This window comes from Grammomys surdaster, unplaced genomic scaffold, assembly GCF_004785775.1.
Source record: "Grammomys surdaster isolate TR1022 unplaced genomic scaffold, NIH_TR_1.0 164, whole genome shotgun sequence".
Lineage (NCBI taxonomy): Eukaryota > Metazoa > Chordata > Mammalia > Rodentia > Muridae > Grammomys > Grammomys surdaster.
The window spans coordinates 3,025,674-3,045,217 of record NW_021604612.1 but is presented as its reverse complement, the minus strand read 5'-3'; the positions used below and the strand labels follow the sequence as shown (position 1 = coordinate 3,045,217).

At 45.4% G+C, this 19,544-nt stretch overlaps 1 protein-coding gene across 2 annotated transcripts in view; it reads right to left on the bottom strand.

The window, feature by feature from the left end:
* Window positions 1-19,544, bottom strand: part of Sppl3 (signal peptide peptidase like 3) — an 85,002-nt gene that overhangs the window by 16,598 nt on the left and 48,860 nt on the right. For both annotated transcript variants that reach the window (XM_028765465.1, XM_028765464.1), the window contains exons 2-4: window positions 19,256-19,333; window positions 7,580-7,668; window positions 61-180 (exon numbers count right to left, since the gene is read on the bottom strand). In XM_028765465.1, coding sequence (XP_028621298.1) covers window positions 61-180; window positions 7,580-7,668; window positions 19,256-19,333 — 287 coding nt within the window. The remainder of the gene's footprint in view (window positions 1-60; window positions 181-7,579; window positions 7,669-19,255; window positions 19,334-19,544) is intronic.

Here is a 19,544-nt window from a genome sequence, read left to right as displayed (position 1 = left end):
TTCTGAACAATAATTAAAATACAATGTTAATTCCTTTTAGTAAACCTGAAGCTAAATTACCTGCTGTGCATATTGTGAAAACGACTTGAACTGAGTCAAAGAAGAAGAACATGACTAGGAGAGAGACGGACGCTCCAATCGGGAGGAACAGAGCCTGGGTGGAATCAATAGTCTGGATACCTGAGGAGGAAAGCAGGACACATTAGCCCTTACTTTGGAACAGGCAACATAGCTCTGCACTCCCGCTTTCATAAACTACTGCCCGAGCTGAGCATCACGTGGTGCGCTGACGCTGTCTGAGAGCTCGGAGGTCGTCTATGTGGTCCTGACGGCCTGAGGATGGTAAGACTTAACTGGAGGCAACACATCATCGAAGAAATGCCTCGACACGTGGACAGAACATCCGGATTCACTCTATCCAAGAGGGTTTAAGCACTGAAATTCATTTTTAAAAATTGTATTCTTTCATGTGTATGGAGTTTTGTGTGCATGCAGTGCCCACAGAAAGTCAGAAGAGGGCACCAGATCCCCTAGACTTAGACTTACAGCTGTTAGCTGCCATGTGGTGCTGAGAATTAAACTCTGAAGAGCAGCCAGTGCTCTTGACTGCAGAGCCGTTTTCCCAGCTGCTGGGAGAACTGGAATTGGACATCAGTTTCTAGACCTGCCATGACTTCAGTCTTTATCCAGACTCCATGTTCTACAGGGGCTGTCCTTGTCCTTCAAGGACAGTAACTCATGAACCACAAAGGGTCTGTGGGAAAGTGTGTAATGTGCAGCTTCCAGACTCTAAGGGTTCCAGAGAGAGGATGGGCTCCTTGCTGTCCCTGGTGCTTTCAGACCCACAGTGGCCAAACTTATAGACACCCCCCCAGCCCCTGCCTTCTGAGTGCTGAGATTAAAGGCATGCACCCCAATACCATTGCCTGACTTTTTTGGGGGAGGGAGTGGTGGTGGTGGTTTGACTGTTAAATTTTAAGTCATCAGAATAAGAGACTAAAAGAGAAAAGTCCTGGGACAGTGCAGGACACAGTTCAGTGTTCTTTCTTAATTGTTAGCTGCCCACTGGAATAATCTAAAAGGTTTTCATTATTTAGAATTATGATTACTTATTTATTTATTTACTTGTTATTACTTTCTGTGTTTGTATGTGGGTGTGCCATTTAAACATGTGGATGTCGGAGGACAACTTGTGGAGCTGTAGCCTCTCCCATGTGGGTTTCAGGGCTCAACTCAGGCTCCCAGGCTTGGCAACCTGTGCCATTACCTGTTGAGCCACCTTGTCAGTTCTGAAGAGACTTTCTTAAACATTACACTACTTAGATAATTAAATCTCTAGGGGTTAGGTCAAGCTAAAATTCTACACAGAAAAGTTAATTTTGCACCAGGAGCTGAGACCTGTGAGCAGAGTTTTGCAGAGAGAGGAATGTCAGAATCTGATAATTGCTGAATGAAATGGACCCCCAAACCTGTGTTCTGTATGCCATGTACTTAACTAATTAGTCCTGCTGAGATGTCATATATGAAAACGGTCACATAAGCTATTATAATGGAATATTTAAAGTAAAAATCTGTATTAAGGCTGCAAGTAAATGACCCAATCAAGATTAAATAAGGGGCTAAAAATATCAATTTAAAAATAAATAAATAAAACAATTTAAAATAATTAAATTAGATAATTAAAATAATTGAAAATAACATTTAAAATTATTGTTAACACTGGGAGAGCTCTCAGTGGTTAAGAGCACACACACACACTGTCAGTTCTCAGTACCCACAGCAGGCAGCTCACCTGCCTGTCAATCTACAGCTCCAGGGGGCTTATGTCCTCCCCGACCCCTGCTGATCTCAAAACTAGGCTTGGGGACTGGCAACAGAGCTTATTGTTTGGCAAAGGCACTTGTGCCAAGCCTGGTGTCCTGGACCTGCATGGTAGAAGAAAGGAGACTCCCATAGCCACACACACACACGCGCATGCACACTGAGCAAGAAGAAAGCAATACACATTTCTCAAAGAACAAACACAGAAACACGCACAGAGGCAAAGCCTATAAAGACTCTGGCTTAGGAACACTCTAAGCCAGGCACTGAGTTTGAGCTATATAATGAGCCTGTTTCAAAACAAAATAAAAATAAAAAGCTCTTCTCATAGGAATGTACATTTTTCTGCCTAAGATTTAGGGCCTTAGGGGAAATACCACATTAAATATTTTTCAAGCCAACACTGCTTCTTAGCGGTGAGGTGGAAGGGTCTAGGACAGTCTTGGTAAACTGATCACGGTGAGGTGACACACAGGCACGCCTCAGGCACAGAGGATCCTCCGTGTGTGCGTCTATAGGACAGAGCGCTATGACATCACTTTCTCACTAAAGAGCTCTGAACTCTTCTGTCATTCAAAGAGCTAGGGAAAAGTACAGATTTCACAAAAGAAAACAATAGTTTTGAAAAGAAATTATTTTAGATAAGAATCCCCCCTCAATCTACATGCCTTTCTCTCCTGTAAAACACAGCATGCTGTAGTTTACAGATAGTCAGCCTGTCTGTGGGCATGGTTATAAAATCTAGTTGTTCCTTCTGACTACTCCCAGCCATCACTACGGAGACAAATTATTTAGTAGTAAATGTTGTTCTCCAACATGCCCATCGTCACGGCCCTCTGACTCTAACCTGGGTTCAGCTGCACGGCTGGTCCCCTCCCTGTCTCCTTATGTCCATCTCTCCAGCCTTCTGGGAGACTCTCACATGTTCCTATTTCCCAGAATTCTCTCTCTCCTTTCCACATCTCCCACCTCCTGTTTTCTGACTCAGCTCATTGGCCATAAACTTTGTTATTGGCCGGTGATTCGTATAAGAGATTCTCTCTACATGTCCTGCCTATCTGTGATCCCAGTGAGTTGAGGCGAGTGTATCAGATCAAGATCACACTTGACTTCATGGTGACTTTGAGGTCATCCTGACCTACACAAAATCCTGTCTCCCCAACCAAAATATGAACACAAAAATTAAGATGCCGTTAGAACAAAGATTACATTAGCAAGCCTGCAAGATGTATTTGTAATAAACTTGTTTTATCTTAGCTATAACTATATATATATATATATATATATATATATATATATATAAACTTGTTTTATCTTAGTTTTAACTATAACACAAATGGATATAAGGAACAGTGAGATATAAAATACAGTTTCTCTTCTGAAATCAGTTTCACTGGGCGTGTGAAGCTCATTCAGCTGCTGCCTGCCACTGGACTTCTGGGCACCAGAGGCAATAGTTCTACAAGGGAGGGACTAGCCAAGTAGACACTCTGACCCAACTCCAGTGATTTAAAAGCAAAGTAAAACAAGACATTTACACATAACAACCATAATCTCAAAGGCTTACACAGCCTTACACAGTCAACCTAAGGAAAAGGCATAATTGTGGAATTTGAACTTATATACAATAACATCGTTTTAATTGTGTGCTTGCTGTGGAAATCAGCCTCATCTAGCTCAGGCAGGCCTCCAACTCACAAGCATGACCTAACTCTGTGCCTCTTTACTTCTCCTCTCAACTGAGCCACCAAGCCCTGCTCACGCCATTGTCAGGGAGCGCAGCCACAGGCAAATGACACTGATGTTCTCAGCGTAAACTGACATGTTATACTACTGTATCTTTTGATTAAATATTTATTAAATATTTAATCACAGACGAAGAACAGGAGAGATTATGAGAAATTTCTAGTTTTTATGGCCTTTGCAGTCTAAATGGGGCAATTAAAAGATGTGTAGATTCACTAATTACCATACTTCAAGGCTTTAAAGTGTCCAGTTGAGGAGTGGAAAAAGTTCTGATCACAAGTTGTTTTTGACTTGAGCCGGCCATGTTAAAGATCCCAGTGCTTTAAACCCATGGGATAATTCCTGCTGAGGCTCTATGAAATGGCAAAGCCTTCCGTGGGAGCCCACGAGTAGACAAAGTTCTTCTTGAAGGACTATTTAGGGTGTGAAGACTGCTCTCCAACTGATCACCCCACACTGACTGACATCAGCCAAAACCGCCTCCCTGAGCCAGCTGTGCACCACAGACCCCACCTGCTTCTTCATCTGTACACAACACCCCTGCCTCTCTCTTCCACGCTATATAGTAACCTGGACAAGCTTTAAGGGTGGGGCTACAGTTTCTCCTCAGAGAACTCATTTTACCCTGTCTAGATCCTCTTCCCTTGTGTGGCTGTCTTTCTTCACTTGATTGCCGGCCATCAGGTCAGCAGGTGTGTCCCTGGAGGCCCGGTAAGGACTACAGTCAGGCAATGGATTGTATGTGGGTTTTTTTTTTTTTCTTTATCTAATTAAATGAAGAACTGGGCTGTGCATGGAGGAACACATAGTCTCGCTATGTCTCAGTACTTAGTCTCAGTACTGGGGAGAACAAAGGCAGGTGGGTGGCTTTCAATGTGTTTAGGCTAGACTGGTCTACATAGTGAATTCCAGAGTTCTAGACCAGTCAAGGCTACACAGAGAGACCCCGTCTGAAGGAAAGAAGTAAGGTGTGTGTGTGGGGGGTGTGTGTGTGTGTGTGTGTGCGCGCCTGCATTTATGACTCTCCAACACATTCATACCGTGCTCTCAGAGACCAGAAGAGGGCAGCAGCTCCTCTACCGTTAGGGGCTCTGTTCTGGATCTACAGATGTCTGGTAGCCATCATGTGGATGCTCAGAACTGGACTTAGGACCTCGGATGATGCAGCCAGTGCTCCTGACTGCTGAGCTATCTCTCCAGTCCAATAATATCATTATTACTATTTTGAGACAGAATATCACTTTGTAGCCAAGGCTAGTCAGGAAGCTGTTCCAAAGTCGCAATTTTCCTTCTTTAGTTTTCCACATACTGAGATGGCAGCCATCTATCTTTGTGTCATGGGGTGACACTTCCTCCCAGTTTCATCCAGTCCCAACCACAGCAGCAGTGGCAGCTCTTGTGTTCTTCAAGGAGAATGTATGCCTGGACACTAGGAGCACACAACAGAAGAAATGGAGGGCAGCAAGCGCAGGGGTCATGGAAGGCTGCCTCTAGGAGCTGGACCGCCATTTCTTTCTCTTCCTCTTACCTGCTTCTGGGCCAGTCATCATGGCTGTGTTCCCTGTCCTCCAGGAGGCAGAGGCCGTCTTCAAAGCTGCCTCCCCACTAAAGTCTGTCACACACATGCCTGTATCTACAGGTGCATGTGTGGAAAGGCCTAACTGCCCGAGTGCCCTAGTTTCCCAGGCCGTGCACTCGGAGAGGGCAGCGGGGTCCTCAGTCACGGGCACATCTGCTTTCCTGTTTCTCCCAGAACAGTTCTTGTTGCTTTCATCTGTTCCCACCTCACGCTTTAACCCCAACACCGGCATGTTCTCATCTACAGCCGTCCAGTGATGTGTGCCTGTGAGCGTCCACCCCAGAGCCACACTGCTGGGTCCAAGAGCAGTGGAACTTATTAGCAGATAATGCTGACTGTGTCCATGTTTGTCAACACTCTTTCCATCCTGGTGGCTGTGCAAGTGCTGTTTCAGACTGTTCAGCTTGCTTTCCTGATTTCCAATGAGCCGAGTGCTGTACTCTCGGGAAGCTCTTGCACCCTTTGGCTATCGGGCAGAGCACAGTTGTAAGCTTTGATGTGTGCTGTAGGTCACATGGCCTTCACCACTCCTTCACTTACATGTTTGTTTGCTCCCCACAAACTCCTCGACTCTCAGGTATTTTGGAAGAAGACAACTGTGGCCATTTACAAACCTCCATTTGGTCACTTTCTCCTTTAATTAATTCAAAATCCTCTTGCCGACATCTTAGCACCAACTTAGCACCAATCTTCCGAGAGCCTTCCCCCAGCTCCCGTGTGACAGGGACGGCTGAGGACCCCGGTCTCTAGTGCTCACACAGCCGCTCTGGCTCCCACCTGCTTTCTGGACATTAACTCTAAGATTTTTGAAAGTGTGACCTGGCTGGGTGGTGATGGTGGCCCATGGCTTTAGTCAGAGGCAGAGAGGCAGATCTGTAAATTCAAGGCCACTCTGATCTACAAAGTGAGTTTCAGGACAGGCAGGGATACACAGAGAAACATTGTTTCAAAAAACAAAAACAAACAAACAAAAAAATAAATAAAAGAAAGCCCCTGTGCCCATTTCCAACACATTCTTCAGCCTGAAATGACCGGGGCTCTACAGGTGCGGTCAGACTACATCAAAGACAACTGCACTGAATGCACTGTATAAACTCTGGATATCTGGGTCTCAGTGCACTATGGGAAGAGTGCATAGTCTGACAAAGGAGGCAGACTTAAGGAAATGATGTAAGAGGTGTCTGACCCTTGTGTGACCCTGATAAACTACGAGAAATAAAACTGAGATACATTAGCAGGTCCCTCCTTCCGTGAGACTTCAGTTAGACACACCACATCTTTCTCTTTCTTTTGTGATGCAGTGTGCCTCAGACTATAACCTGTCTTACTTGTATCATTTGCAAATACGCTGCACAATACAGGACTTTAGAAATAAAGTGACAAGTGTGTGACTTGGCTTAAAGTACTAAGAGAAGATAACTTATGTAATACATCAATCTGAAAACCAGTATTTCCCACAAAGATCTTATCACTTACGGAAAGACATTCTTTAAACAGTCTCTCTGTGCAGTGCTGACTGGCCTGAAACTCCCTCTGTAGACAAGGCTGGCCTCAAACTCAGAGAGACCCACCTGCCTCTGATTCTTTCTATTTAAGGGAGTCTCACTTTACTGTCTTTGTCGCGTTCACTTCCCTATTTAACTAGGCAAGTGCAATTTGGTTATGAAGTATACAGGAACTAAGTACAAGGAGACTGCATTCTGTGGTCTCTTTCCAACAAACCAGAGAGAGAGAGAGAGAGAGAGAGAGAGAGAGAGAGAGAGAGACAGAAGGGAGGGCTTTCATCCCTGACTGCCCCCCCCTCCACCGCCACTACGCCTAGGTTACTGCATGGGTGCCGAGGACCTGAGCAGAGCACTGCACGCTTGCGTTCCATGCTTGCAGGACAAGCACTTTTCTGTCTAGGCAATCTACGTGGCCCAAGTACTTCATTATGAAATATGAAATAATATTCTACTGTACGGATAAATGACAATTTGTTTACAGACTCATCCCTATTTAAAAAAGGGTTTGTCTTCTTGTGGGATTTTTGAATCAGGAGACACTCCTACCACTTATCTCTTAAAGCACTCAAATGTGCTCTCAGTTACAGAATCAAACTGTCATCAGTACAGAATCAGCAACCTCACAGAACAGCTAACAGAGTCACAAGCGACGGACACTACCTGTATGTCACAGGTGAGGAGTGACCTCAGTAGCAAGCGTCAGGCTCAAGCTCCTTACACCTAAGCCATCAGTGACTTTAGATCTAAAACAGAAACATTTAGCATATGGAAGCATACAGATCAGATTGAATTGTTCTAGTAAATACAAGCCATTAAGTGAGTGACTGGAGGTACAGAGAGGTCAGCTGAGGTGAGCACATGGAGATGGCGTGGGGGTTGTGACTATCACGCAGCACAGGGAAGAAATGACGGGTGTAACACGCCTTACTGTTATTGGTGCTGTTGCCGTTGAAGGAGCCAGAAGAGCTGTTGCTATCTTTCTCCTTGTCCTGGTTTTCAAAGTCCATATTAAGAGACCTGTGGGAAAGAATTAACAGGTAAGTTTCAGTTCTGCTTAAGAGAGAAGCGGCGATGCCAGCCCTGAGACAGGGCTGCAGAGTGCTGTTCCTGGGAGGGAGGGACAGGACGGCCTCTTCTAAACTGTGACACAGTCTCCGGCCCTTCAGTCCCAGAGCTTTCCGACTGTAACGAGAGCATCCAGTGCAGTTCAACCTGCCAGTCTCAATCACTTTCTTATGATTAAAATCCGCGCAGAGAATGCTGGGTAAAGAACAAGCACCCTTTGCAACTTTCATACCCACGTGACAGCTTCTAGAGAGGGTGCAGGGAGGACCCTCTCAAAACAACAGCACAAAGCAGGTGACAACACCTGTGCTTCAAACAACACGATCACAGACAAGCAAACAAACAAACAATGGCCGCTCATGAGACGGAAGAAAACACCTGCAAATCATTTGACTGGTGAGAGAGAACTTGTACAGAAAAACAAACAGCAGAAATCAGAAGTTAGGTAACAGTCTAGAGTTGGGATGGACAGGGCTTGGGAGTCTCATGTACTGAGCGGTGATACTAATAGGGTCAGGTGCTCCAGCAAACAGTCCAGCCATACATCTGCTTTTCCAGTTCCAGCCTCCAGAACTCTTTTTTTTTTTTTTTTTTTCGAGACAGGGTTTCTCTGTGTAGCCCTGGCTGTCCTGGAACTCACTCTGTAGACCAGGCTGGCCTCGAACTCAGAAATCCGCCTGCCTCTGCCTCCCAAGTGCTGGGATTAAAGGCATGCACAACCATCGCCCGGCTCAGAACTCTTGAGAAGGTAAATTTCTGTTGTCTAAGCCACCTAGGCTACAATGTATTTTGGTATGGTAGCCAGAGCTAACAGAGTACAAGTCATGTGTTATATGTTCCAACCTGTTTCATGTCTTCTGAAATGTGCAATATTAGCAAATATCTTTATATTAAATAAAAACCATGTTGTGTTGTTGAGGCATTTCACAAACGGCACACTGGATGGATAGAGTAGTGTTTAAGTGGGGCTTGCTGGGATTGCTCAGTCAAGACTGCTATGCAACTGTGAGTTTGGATCCCAAGAGACCATGTCGAAGCCGGGTACGATGGCAGACATCTGCACCTCAGTACTGAGGGTAAGGGAGCGTGTGTCACAGAATCTAGGTCAGCTGATGATCTCAAGGCTCAGTGGAGACAGACTGAGGAAGACAGGTCCTCTAGCCTATCCATGCAGGCGCACACACAACATAAGCCCACGAGGACGTGGGTCACGTCCACTGTTCTGACATTCGTTTGTTCTGCTTGCCTTGCTCCATGACAGAATGAAGGACACTGCTACCTTAAGCTGTATTTGTGGGCTCTGTTTTCCTCTCTGTGTACCAATTTTTTCTTTCATGGAATCTGAAGATCTTTTATTATATGACGAGCACTTAGGGCCAGAGAGACGACTTAGCAGGTGAGCGGGCTGCAAGTCCTAGTTATCTAAATCTAATTCCTGGATCCTGTGTGGTGGAGTAAGAGAACTGGTCCCTGCACCTTGTACACGTGTACACACACACACACACACGCACGAGAAGAGAGAGATGAATAACAGTACTAAACAAATCCAGGCTAGTGAGTGTTTGCCGTGCGCCTGCTCTGCTTGCATGCACTTGGGTTGTGTATTTACTTTTAGATCTTCCAGAGGAAGCCTCTCAGCAGGGTTTGTCTTGGCTGCCTCCCGGACAAACGGTCACTTCTCACGTCCAATTAAGCATATTAAGCAACAAAACATCTAGAGACCAAAAAGCCTGCATTCAAGTTTAAAAGTAACTTCTCTGCAATGACAAGTGTGGCAGTTTTTAGCGTATGACCCGTCCCTCTGTCCTTTCTCTGTGCGTCAGTCTCACGAGAGAGCTCACCATTTGACGGTGCAGGTCTGGACTGGCTGCAGAGTTCAGGAGCGTGTTACACAATGGAACACAGAGACTGGCGCTTCCCTGTGGGTGTGCATTAGAAAACACGCACTAATCTGAGTTTTCAGACCCACTTATGAACAAAATATCAACAGGTACATCTGTGCGTCGCCACTGCCTCTCTGACCCTGTGGCAGCTGGGAAACTTGACAAGAACCTTACTCACATCTCTGCCTGGGCTAGCTTCTATCTACCCCACCTCTGGCAACTGACTCTGGGCTGGAAAGCTGCCAGCTGTCTTTTGGTCTTACTAGAGGCATGGATGACACACACAGCCTCTCTCAGAAGGTGGAGGAAAAGAGGCTGGTGCTGAGGTCAGGGCCCGCCAGCATTTAACTCTTCCAATTCAAATTCATTCTGAGCTGAGGGTTATTCAAAACTCTACTTTTAGCACACGTCTTTAGCCCCAGCACTCAGGACTCGGAGGCAGTTGGATCTCTGAGTTCCAAGACAGCCAGGGCTGTGTCTGGGATACTCCCCACCCCGTACCCCCTCACCCCACGCCTTTGCCCTCAAAGCAATGACTCAGCAGCTGACACTCTTGCAGAGTTGCTTTCTCTCTCTCTCTCTCTCTCTCTCTCTCTTTCTTTTTTTGATTTTGTTTTTTTCGAGATAGGGTTTCTCTGCATAGCCCTGGAACTCACTCTGTAGACCAGGCTGGCCTCGAACTCAGAAATCCGCCTGCCTCTACCTCCCAAGTGCTGGGATTAAAGGCGTGCACCACCACCGCCCGGCCAGAGTTCAGTTTCCAGTGTCTGCTGTGGTGTGTGTGGTGGCTGAGAACAACTGTAACTACACTACAGGGGATCTGACGTGGTTTTCTCTACTCTGCTAGATGGACGGACAGACGGATGGACGCATGTGCGCATATGTGCGCATACACGTATACACACACACACACACACAAACACACACGCACAGTTTTTAAAGAATTATTTTCAAATAAACTGGCCAAGCAAAGCAAGCACATTTCGTCTTGCTGCCAGCACTGCTGCAGAGATGGTGTCAAAGGCAGCAGCTGAGGTGCTATGGAGTCGGTCACTCTCCCATGCCCCACAAGACAGGGTTCCTCTGTATACACCAGGCTGGCCTTGAACTCACAGAGATCTGCCTGCCTCTGCCTCCTGATGCTGGGAGGTCTTATGTAACTACTGTGAGCTTCTATTTGCCTCAGTCTTGCTGAACATCAAGCCTTGTTTGATCATTGGGGTTTAGCACTATACAACACAGGAAGTCTATGTAAGTGAAGTAGAGGGCTGTATTTTTGTTCCAGGTGGGAAGTGTTCTGTCTTCCAGCTTTACAGAGTTCCATCACTGGATCTGGGTTGGGATCCAGTCACAGCCCAGTACACTTGCACAGCTGACAGCAGACTTCAGCTGTTTAAATACTGCCTTTGTGGAAGGACTTCTGTCTTAGGGCAGCAGGACGAGTGTGAACTTACCTGGTAGCTTATTAACTCTACAGATAGTCCAGTGTCTCGTTAGCCCTTTCAGCGTCTGCTCCGTCTGCACAGGAGACCACCCTCACGACCCCAGCGCTGTCTCACCACCATAATCTTCTTGTTACTGCTCTACAACACGACACGGTGCCCATACACCAAACATTATTACCACACACTCCACTCAAACCGCGCCCTGGCCATCTGCTTAACAAAGAGCACATCTGGGTTACTGAAATCAGAGTTTAAAGGACCAGCAATGAGAAAACTCAGCACATCAAGAGCCACATAAATATGAGAGGGAGAATCAACTCCACCAACATGTTCTCCACATTTGCCACAAACAAAATTACTCACATACAAATATATAAACAAGAAGAAAGTGAAAAATGCTCAACAGAGAGAAGGAATTGGACATGGTGGAAGCACGTGTCCAAAATTCCAGCAGCCAGGAAGCTGAGGCAAGAGCCGGGAATTGTGAGGCAAGTTTGCATCACAAGTCTGAACCAGCCAGGGTTATATGACGAGATCCTGTGTTCAAAAAAAGACCCAAACGAATGCTTTGATTTCTACTTGATACCAACTATGACTCAACAGAAGTAGCAGTCGGTCAAGCTTTAAGAGATGAATGAATATACAATTAGCAATGCACACAGTCAGCATTCAAGACACAGGAAATGGCAAGTCTGACAATAGCCTGGGCTTACAGCACAGAAACCCTGTCCTTGGCCAAGAGACTCATCACCAGTGCACATAAGAGGGCAGTCTTCTGATTGAGTAGCTGGAAATATTCAGAGTGTCAAAATAATGACAGGAGAGAACTGGGTTTTTTGTTTCTTTTGGGGAGAGGAGGAGGACCGTGTGAGACAGGGCTGGTCTTACTATGTAATCGAACATTTTCTTCAACTTCCGACCCTCCTGCCTCCATCTCCTCGTGCTCAGTTACAATAGCTAACCTTAACTATACTCACACTGCTCAGGCGCTGGGCTGGCATGTGGTACAATCAAGATGATTTCTTTGCTTTTTTCTGGGTAGGAAAAAGCCAAGATGTCTTTGGCTTTCCAGAGTCATCCTGTAGGCAGGGGACACCTAACTCTCCATGTGCTTACTCATTATCCTGTCCCGTCCCTCTGCACGATCACTGAGTCCGCTGTGCTTTGGACAGTGATATCACTCTCTACCTATGTTGCACTGCACTGTATCCCACAAGATGGGACCTGAAGATATAAGCGTATTTGCAGACAGTTTTTAAAAAGGTATTATAGGTAAGATAGTTCTTTTTTCTACTTCTCTTAGGGTCGCACTGTGCAGCCTTCAATGTGGATTAGCAAGCTGGTGTTGAACTCGCAGATACACCTGCCTCTGCCCCAAAAGGCTTGGACTGAAGGTGGGTACCACCACACCTGCCTTAAAATGGTGCTGAAGGAGATAACTGAGACGAACAAGCAGGTGTGGGCAAGGGGAAGGGAGACAGATGGACCTCCCAGGCATCTGTGCCGTCAGGAGAGAAGGCGCCATCTACATGGCCTTCATCCACGCCAAGGAGAGGAGTCCTGCTGACCTTAGATCTTTAGAAATAAAGCTCTCCTCTACTGTCTTGCTAGGCAGCTCAGAGCTGCTGAGTCACTGTCTCCTAGTAGCTGTTTGACCTTTCCCAACCTCCTGAACAAGGAAGAGTAACTGAGGGGTGATCACAGTACAAAACACGCATCGTCATCATGATGAGGAGGAGACCTTAGACTCTTTATTCTCTATGAATAAATAATTTAATATGTATTTGTTCGCCTTCTCCCTCTGTGGATGTGTGTGTGTTGGGTTGTATGCAGGAACACGAACCCATGTAAGCGTTTGTGGAGGCAGTTTTTGAGACAGGGTCTGCTACCGGACCAGACTGGGCTAAGCTGGCTGATTCTGCCTACTTCCACCACCTAACCCTGGGCTTACCCATAGCCACACGCAGTTCTACATGTGTGCTGGAGATGTGAACTCAGATCCTTCTGCTTTCATAGCAAGAGGCCTTATGCACGGAGACACCTTTAAAGTAGGACTACCAGCATGTCAGTGTCTCTCACGCCCTAGTGTGCTAAGGATGGCTTTCAGAGTACCTCGTAAAATCAGTTACTGCAGCTTCCCCTTCCGTCTGATCTCTGGTTTAGACGAGTATATCTCTGGCATATATACTGCCTTACTACAGACAGGTTATCAAGTCAGCAACCTTTTACATGACACCATGGCTTTATGCTGAGCTGGGCAGAATCACAGCCAACTAACTAGTGTCAAAGACAACACATCATCATGACACTATAGCGGGAAGTAGTTTAACACACTTAACGTTTTAGTAAGGCTTTATTTAGGATTTCTTCTTTTAGCTTGGCAGTGGTGGCGCACGCCTTTAATCCCAGCACTTGGGAGGCAGAGGCAGGCAGATTTCTGACTTAGAGGTCAGCCTGGTCTACAGAGTGAGTTCCAGGACAGCCAGGGCTACACAGAGAAACCCTGTCTCGAAAAAAAACAAAACCAAAAAAAAAAAAAACGGATTTCTTCTTTTTATAAAGTAAGAATTCCTAAGAAAGGAATAGAATGTTTATTCAACTAAGGTTGGGAAGACACCTCAGTCAGCAAACCATATAAGCCTGAGGCCCAGGGTCCAGGTCAGATGCAGCAGGACAATGCAGAGCCCTGGGCTGCAGACAGGACAGGAGGGTCCATAGTGCTCACTGCCAGTCAGCCTGTCTGATCCGGTGAACGTCAGGTTCAGTGAGGCCGTCACTTCACAAAGCAATGTTTGGAAGGCTATTGAAGAGGAATCCACTGCTATGTACACCCACACAAACATGCACAGGCATCACATATGTAGGCCAAAAGTGAATAACTTAATATTTACTAAAATAAACCCTCAAAATCAGGGTTTCCTACATGGCTGGCAAGTCAAGTGTTCTAAACTTAACTCCGTCCCCAGCCCATGAACAGAGCTCTCGGCAAACACGTCACTCTTCAGATTCAAAGGATTTCCTGAGCAAAGGCCTAGACCTCCTCTGCAGACCCTGCACTCTGTGCTGTGGACAAGGAGAGGAGAGCACAGGCCTGCCTGAGGCTTCATTAGGTCTGACAGGATGTGTCGGCAACAGTACATGCCTGGATCGGCACCACGTCTAAGAGCTCAGGTCAGGAATAATGGAGGATCAACAGCCAAATGGCAAGACGGCCTCGGGTACTGAGTCCATCAGTCATCTGGACCACAGGCCTGGCTGCTGGCTGTGTATCCTCAATCGTGACTGAATTGTTTCCCTCAATGTTTATACTGAAGGTTGCTGTGAGTCACATTTGATGCCTCAAGGAGGAGAGCTGTGAAATGAAGATCATATATGTACCTCCCACATCCACACGCAAGCGTGACACCCCCGTCTACACTGCACCCCCACATCCACATGGAAGCCTGACACCGCTATCTACACTGCACCCCCACATCCACACGCAAGCCTGACACCCCTGTCTACACTGCACCCCCACATCCACTCGCATGCCTGAGACTCCTGCCTACACTGCACCCCCACATCCACACGCAAGCCTGACACCCCCGTCTACACTGCACCCCCACATCCACTCGCATGCCTGACACCCCTGTCTACACTGCACCCCCACATCCACACGCAAGCTTGACACCCCTGTCTAAAGCTGCCACTGGAGCTTCACTCTGAGATATAATTAAGAAATTCTCTAAAACTGAAAAATAAAAAGACTTTGAATGGGTATCCTAACATCAGATTCGGTAAGATATTAACTAACACGGAAATTTTAAGAAGGCAGAGGCCCTTCGTAAGGCTGTCACCTTTAATACAGCTCCTCATGCTGTGGTGACCCAACCCTAACATTATCTCACTGCTCCTTCATGACTGTCATTTTGCTACTGTTATGGATTATAGTGTAAGTATTTTTGGAGATAGAGGTTTTCTGAAGAAACAGTGTGCCACAGATATAGAGAAACATTTTACAATGGTCAGTTCATCAGGAAATATACAACTATAAATATATAGAAAGTAAAAAAAAATTTCCTTCCTTCCAGAGGCCTGAAGGAAGAAATGTTTTCTAAGCACTTATCTGATAAAGGCATCTTCATAGCACGTGCAGGACTCAAATTCAACACTAAGAACATAAAAATGGGGACAGAGGGACTTGGATTAAGTGCGGGATGCTTGTGGCCCTGGACATGACCCTCAGTGCTGGGGTTGGGAGCAGGACGGGGATTCTCAACAGACACATCATCAAAGACTCTAAACGGACAGACACAGGAAAAGAAGCTGGACACCATAAGTCACTAAGAAAATGCCAATCAAAGTCATAATGAGACATCACCTGCAGGTCTACACCTACTAGAACAAGAGAGGAAGGTCGGTGTGATGCTGACGCTGACAATGACAACCACACAGCAGGGAATTGAGGTAATGCTGAGACTGTGTCTCAGTCCAGAGTGGCTCCATCAAGAAACCAACAGCACACATGAACTCAAATGCTCTTGAGGGTACGGGAGGGAACAGGGAAACACTATGTGCACCCAGCTGGTGGGAATGTACAATAGTCCAAATACTATAAAAATCAGAATGCAGGCTCTTCAAAAATGAAGACTAACACTGCAATATGATCCTGCTGTACTATTTCTCATTCCAGACCCAGAGGAATATGTCAGCACACAACAGAGACACCTCGAGACCATGTTTGCTATGTGGCACCATGAAAGTCTGGCATCTTCTTTACGCCTTGGAAACCAGTTTGTGGCATTTCTTTAAATGTTTAGTCGAAGAATTATCATGTCATCTAGTATTTCTACTATTCGTGAGGATGAAAACATATGGTCATATCAAAACTTGTACACAAGGATTCACAGCTGCCAAAACAGCAGCAGCCTAGACAGCCAGAAAAGCTATTCAGCAGTAGGAAGGAATGAGATACACAACAGGTTAGAACACTGATACCATTAACAACGAGGCAACGAAAGCAGTCAATGACAGATCACATCGTAAGAGCCCATGGCTGGGGTGTCAGAGCAGGCACATCTAGTCAGAGAAATGCAGTAAAAAACCACTGGCACCACCCCACACCCTAGTAACAGTACAGCTGTAACAGAACAATGGCAAATGGAAGGTGCCCAAGAAAGTCTGTCCCTGCCCTGTGCACTTGAGGAGTTTAAATGTATGTTTTACATTATATATTTTTCATTAAAAAAATTGAAAGTATTTATGTGTCCTAGATGATGCTCTATCTGCGAGTACACTGGTGTGCCAGAAGAGGGCATCAGATCCCATTACAGGCTGTTGTGAGCCACCATGTGACTGTTGGGAATTGAACTCAGGACCTCTGCAAGAGATCATAACTGCTGAGCCATCTCTCCAGCTCCTTCCAAACTTTTAAAGAAAGAAATTTCAATCAAGCTAGAACAAGAAAATCTCAGCACAGAGAAAAGCCCAGATTTAGACAGCTTCAAAGCTGAGTTCTAGTAAATAAATTAGTAACACATTTTACCCAGAAAACAGAAGAGAAAGAAATGTTTACCCACTTAGCCAACTCAGAGTGTAACCAGAGGCATCATGATTTGTTGCTACAGAAAATGTCTTCATGTGTAAAGACATTACACACAGGGACCAGCAGCTTAACCATTCCGATCCAAGCTCTGCTGCAACAAGCTCTATAGCCGTGTGAGTGCTGGTAACCTGCTGGGCTCCAGTCTCCTCACTGTGGACCAGAAGGTCCACCAATATGATAACTCTATGTTACTCTCTTTAATAGAGTGTTAAAATCTGTGTAATCCTAAACTGGTGAAACTTTCTGGAAACAATATGGCAGCATGTGGTAGAGAGAAACAGTTCATATATTCTAGTTAAGTATTTCAACTTTTAAATGTTTATCTTTAAAACAAGTTTATTTTGGGGGAGAAACGGATATAAAGATAGATAGGTGCGAGGAGGTGTTGGGGCGGACTGCCTGCGCGAATGATGCCTACATGGGCAGGTACCACTGTGCTTGTGAGGTCAGAGGACAACTCTGCGTAGCCGGGTCTCCCCACTTTTACACGTGTTCCAGGGATCTGACTGGATTTCAAGGCTGGTGCAACAGGGCTTTTATCTGCTGGTCCTGAATGTTCAACTTAATAAAAGAGTTCAATCAGAGAAAAAAAACTAAAATGTTAACAACTCACATCTGACAAAATCAGAGTATAAGTAGCACAAAAAATATTAAATGACTGAACCCTAACTGGATGACTACAGAGAGTAACGGGGTGCGTGTGCAACAGAAGGAAAGTAGTGTGAGCTGTAACTCAAAAAATGGTTTTTTTTTTAAAATTACAAATCTTTTAAAAATGTATCTGTCGGGGAAAAAAGATAAAATATTAAGGTTCTAATTGTTCTAATTTCTTGGAAGTGGTTATGAATTGTGTCCTAAATTAGGCATGGTGAAACATGTCTTTAATTCCAGTATTCAGGAAGCAGAGGCAGGAGGATCTCCATGAATTTGAAGCCAGCCTGTGAGTTCCAGGGTAGCTCTCGGGTAGAGAGACTCTGTTTCAAAATAAATAACAATTGTGTCCTATTTTACTTTGTTGAAAAAAACCCCACAAGGAAAAGTAACTCAGGGAAGGGAAGGGTTTGTGTGGCCCCTTCCTCCTGCTCACAGCCCCTTACCGAGGGAAGTCAGGGTGCCCGTTCTGAAGCACAGCCAAAGGGAAGCACCGCCTCCGGGCTCAGCGCCTCCTGGCTTGCTTATGCTCTTTTCTTATACAGCCCAAGACCACCAGACCACCTGCTCACCTCTCAGGCTGGCACTGTCCTAGAAGGCCGGACCCTCCCCCACCAATCAGTAACCAGGAGTATGCCCTTACAGTCTTGCCTACAGACCATCTGATGGAGGATTCTCCTGAGAGAGGTTCCTTCTTTCCCAGAGGACTCTAGCTGATGCTGACACAACAACCAAACCAAACCAAACCAAACCAAACCAAACAGCTAACCCAGAAGAACCTTGGGCTTGCTATAGGCATCTTTGTGATTGAAATTTAAATTTTAATCAGTGTACATATTATAGCAATACATCTTTTTCTACAATGATTGGGATAAAAGGCTGTAAGTTTATGATTTAAAAATACTTATTACTAACGTCCAGACATATTACATAGTTCAAATTCCTTTTGCTGACACATTTATCATTCATGCTGTTTCTAAGTTCTTAACTTAAAATTTCCCAAGTAGCCTTCACTTTAATTTTTAAATTTTGTGTGTTGTATCTGTAGTGTCTTTGAAGAGTGCATGACATGTGCCAGAAGAGCCCTTGACAATGGGTGCCTAGGTGCAAGAGCATGATGTGCTTTTGGCTGCTGAGCCATCTTTCCAGCTTGCAGCCTTCGTCTTCACTGTGTTAGTCACACAATGACCCGAGTCATACAACCAGCCACTACAGCTCCTTCAACTGCGGTCATCTGAAGAGGGACATCTGCCTGGCTTCTTTATAGTTTCTTTCTCATCACACAAACCAGTGCTAGGACAGGCATGCACTCTCAGGATCCATTCTCATTCCCAAGGGTAGCAGCGGAGACTTGGTAATGTTATCACACTCAATTCTGGTGACAGGTGAGTCACATGAAATGGCTTCTAACAGTCAAAAAGTCTCTTATCAGTAATTTGTATGGGTTAACCTATGTCAATGCTTTTGTGGTAAGAAAAGTTGATTTCTGTAAAACTACAATTTGTGGAAAGGTCTTTCAGGAGCACAGCTGTATGCTGGTTTACTTTATCCTTCCCTGTCTATTCAAGGCCAGTGACTACTTTGATTGAGAGTTAGAGGGAAAAACTACATTCACTATTTACCCTTCATTTTGCAGCAAGCACTTACTTCGTTGTTTGGGGTTTTGACCCATCTCTCTGTTTAACTGTGTGACCCTGTGAGAGCAGACCGCCGTCAGTCAGCACTCCTCACAACCTCCCCAGTGACTCTGCTCCTCAGCCGAGGCACTACCTGCAGACCTATTTTTAATCGGTTTTTATACATTTGCATTAATATGCTAAAGTCATAAGCAAAGCTAAGACATGTTAACAGCAATCAGCCAAAGAACAAATATTAGAATCACTCTCTCAAACTCAAGTCCTGATAAACCCATTTCTCTCCACAGAGCAATGCTTCCTCTATCTGCAACTGAACACAGCCCATGAAGAATGTCTTACCTGAAACTACCATAGACTATAAGAAGAATGGATATCAGAAATGTCGACACTTGACTGGAATCCACCAGGGAATACGCCCTAGAGAAATAAAAGGACAGACATTAAATCACAGGTAGCAGATTCTCGAGGAACTCACAGTCCCTGCCTGTAAGAAATGAGATTTGCATCAGTAAAATAACATTCTAGATTAACAAAGGACAGTTCCACAGTGAGCTAACTTCCTAAGATGTAAATATAGTGCAAAAAGTCACCCCGTCACACACACACACACACACACACACACACACGC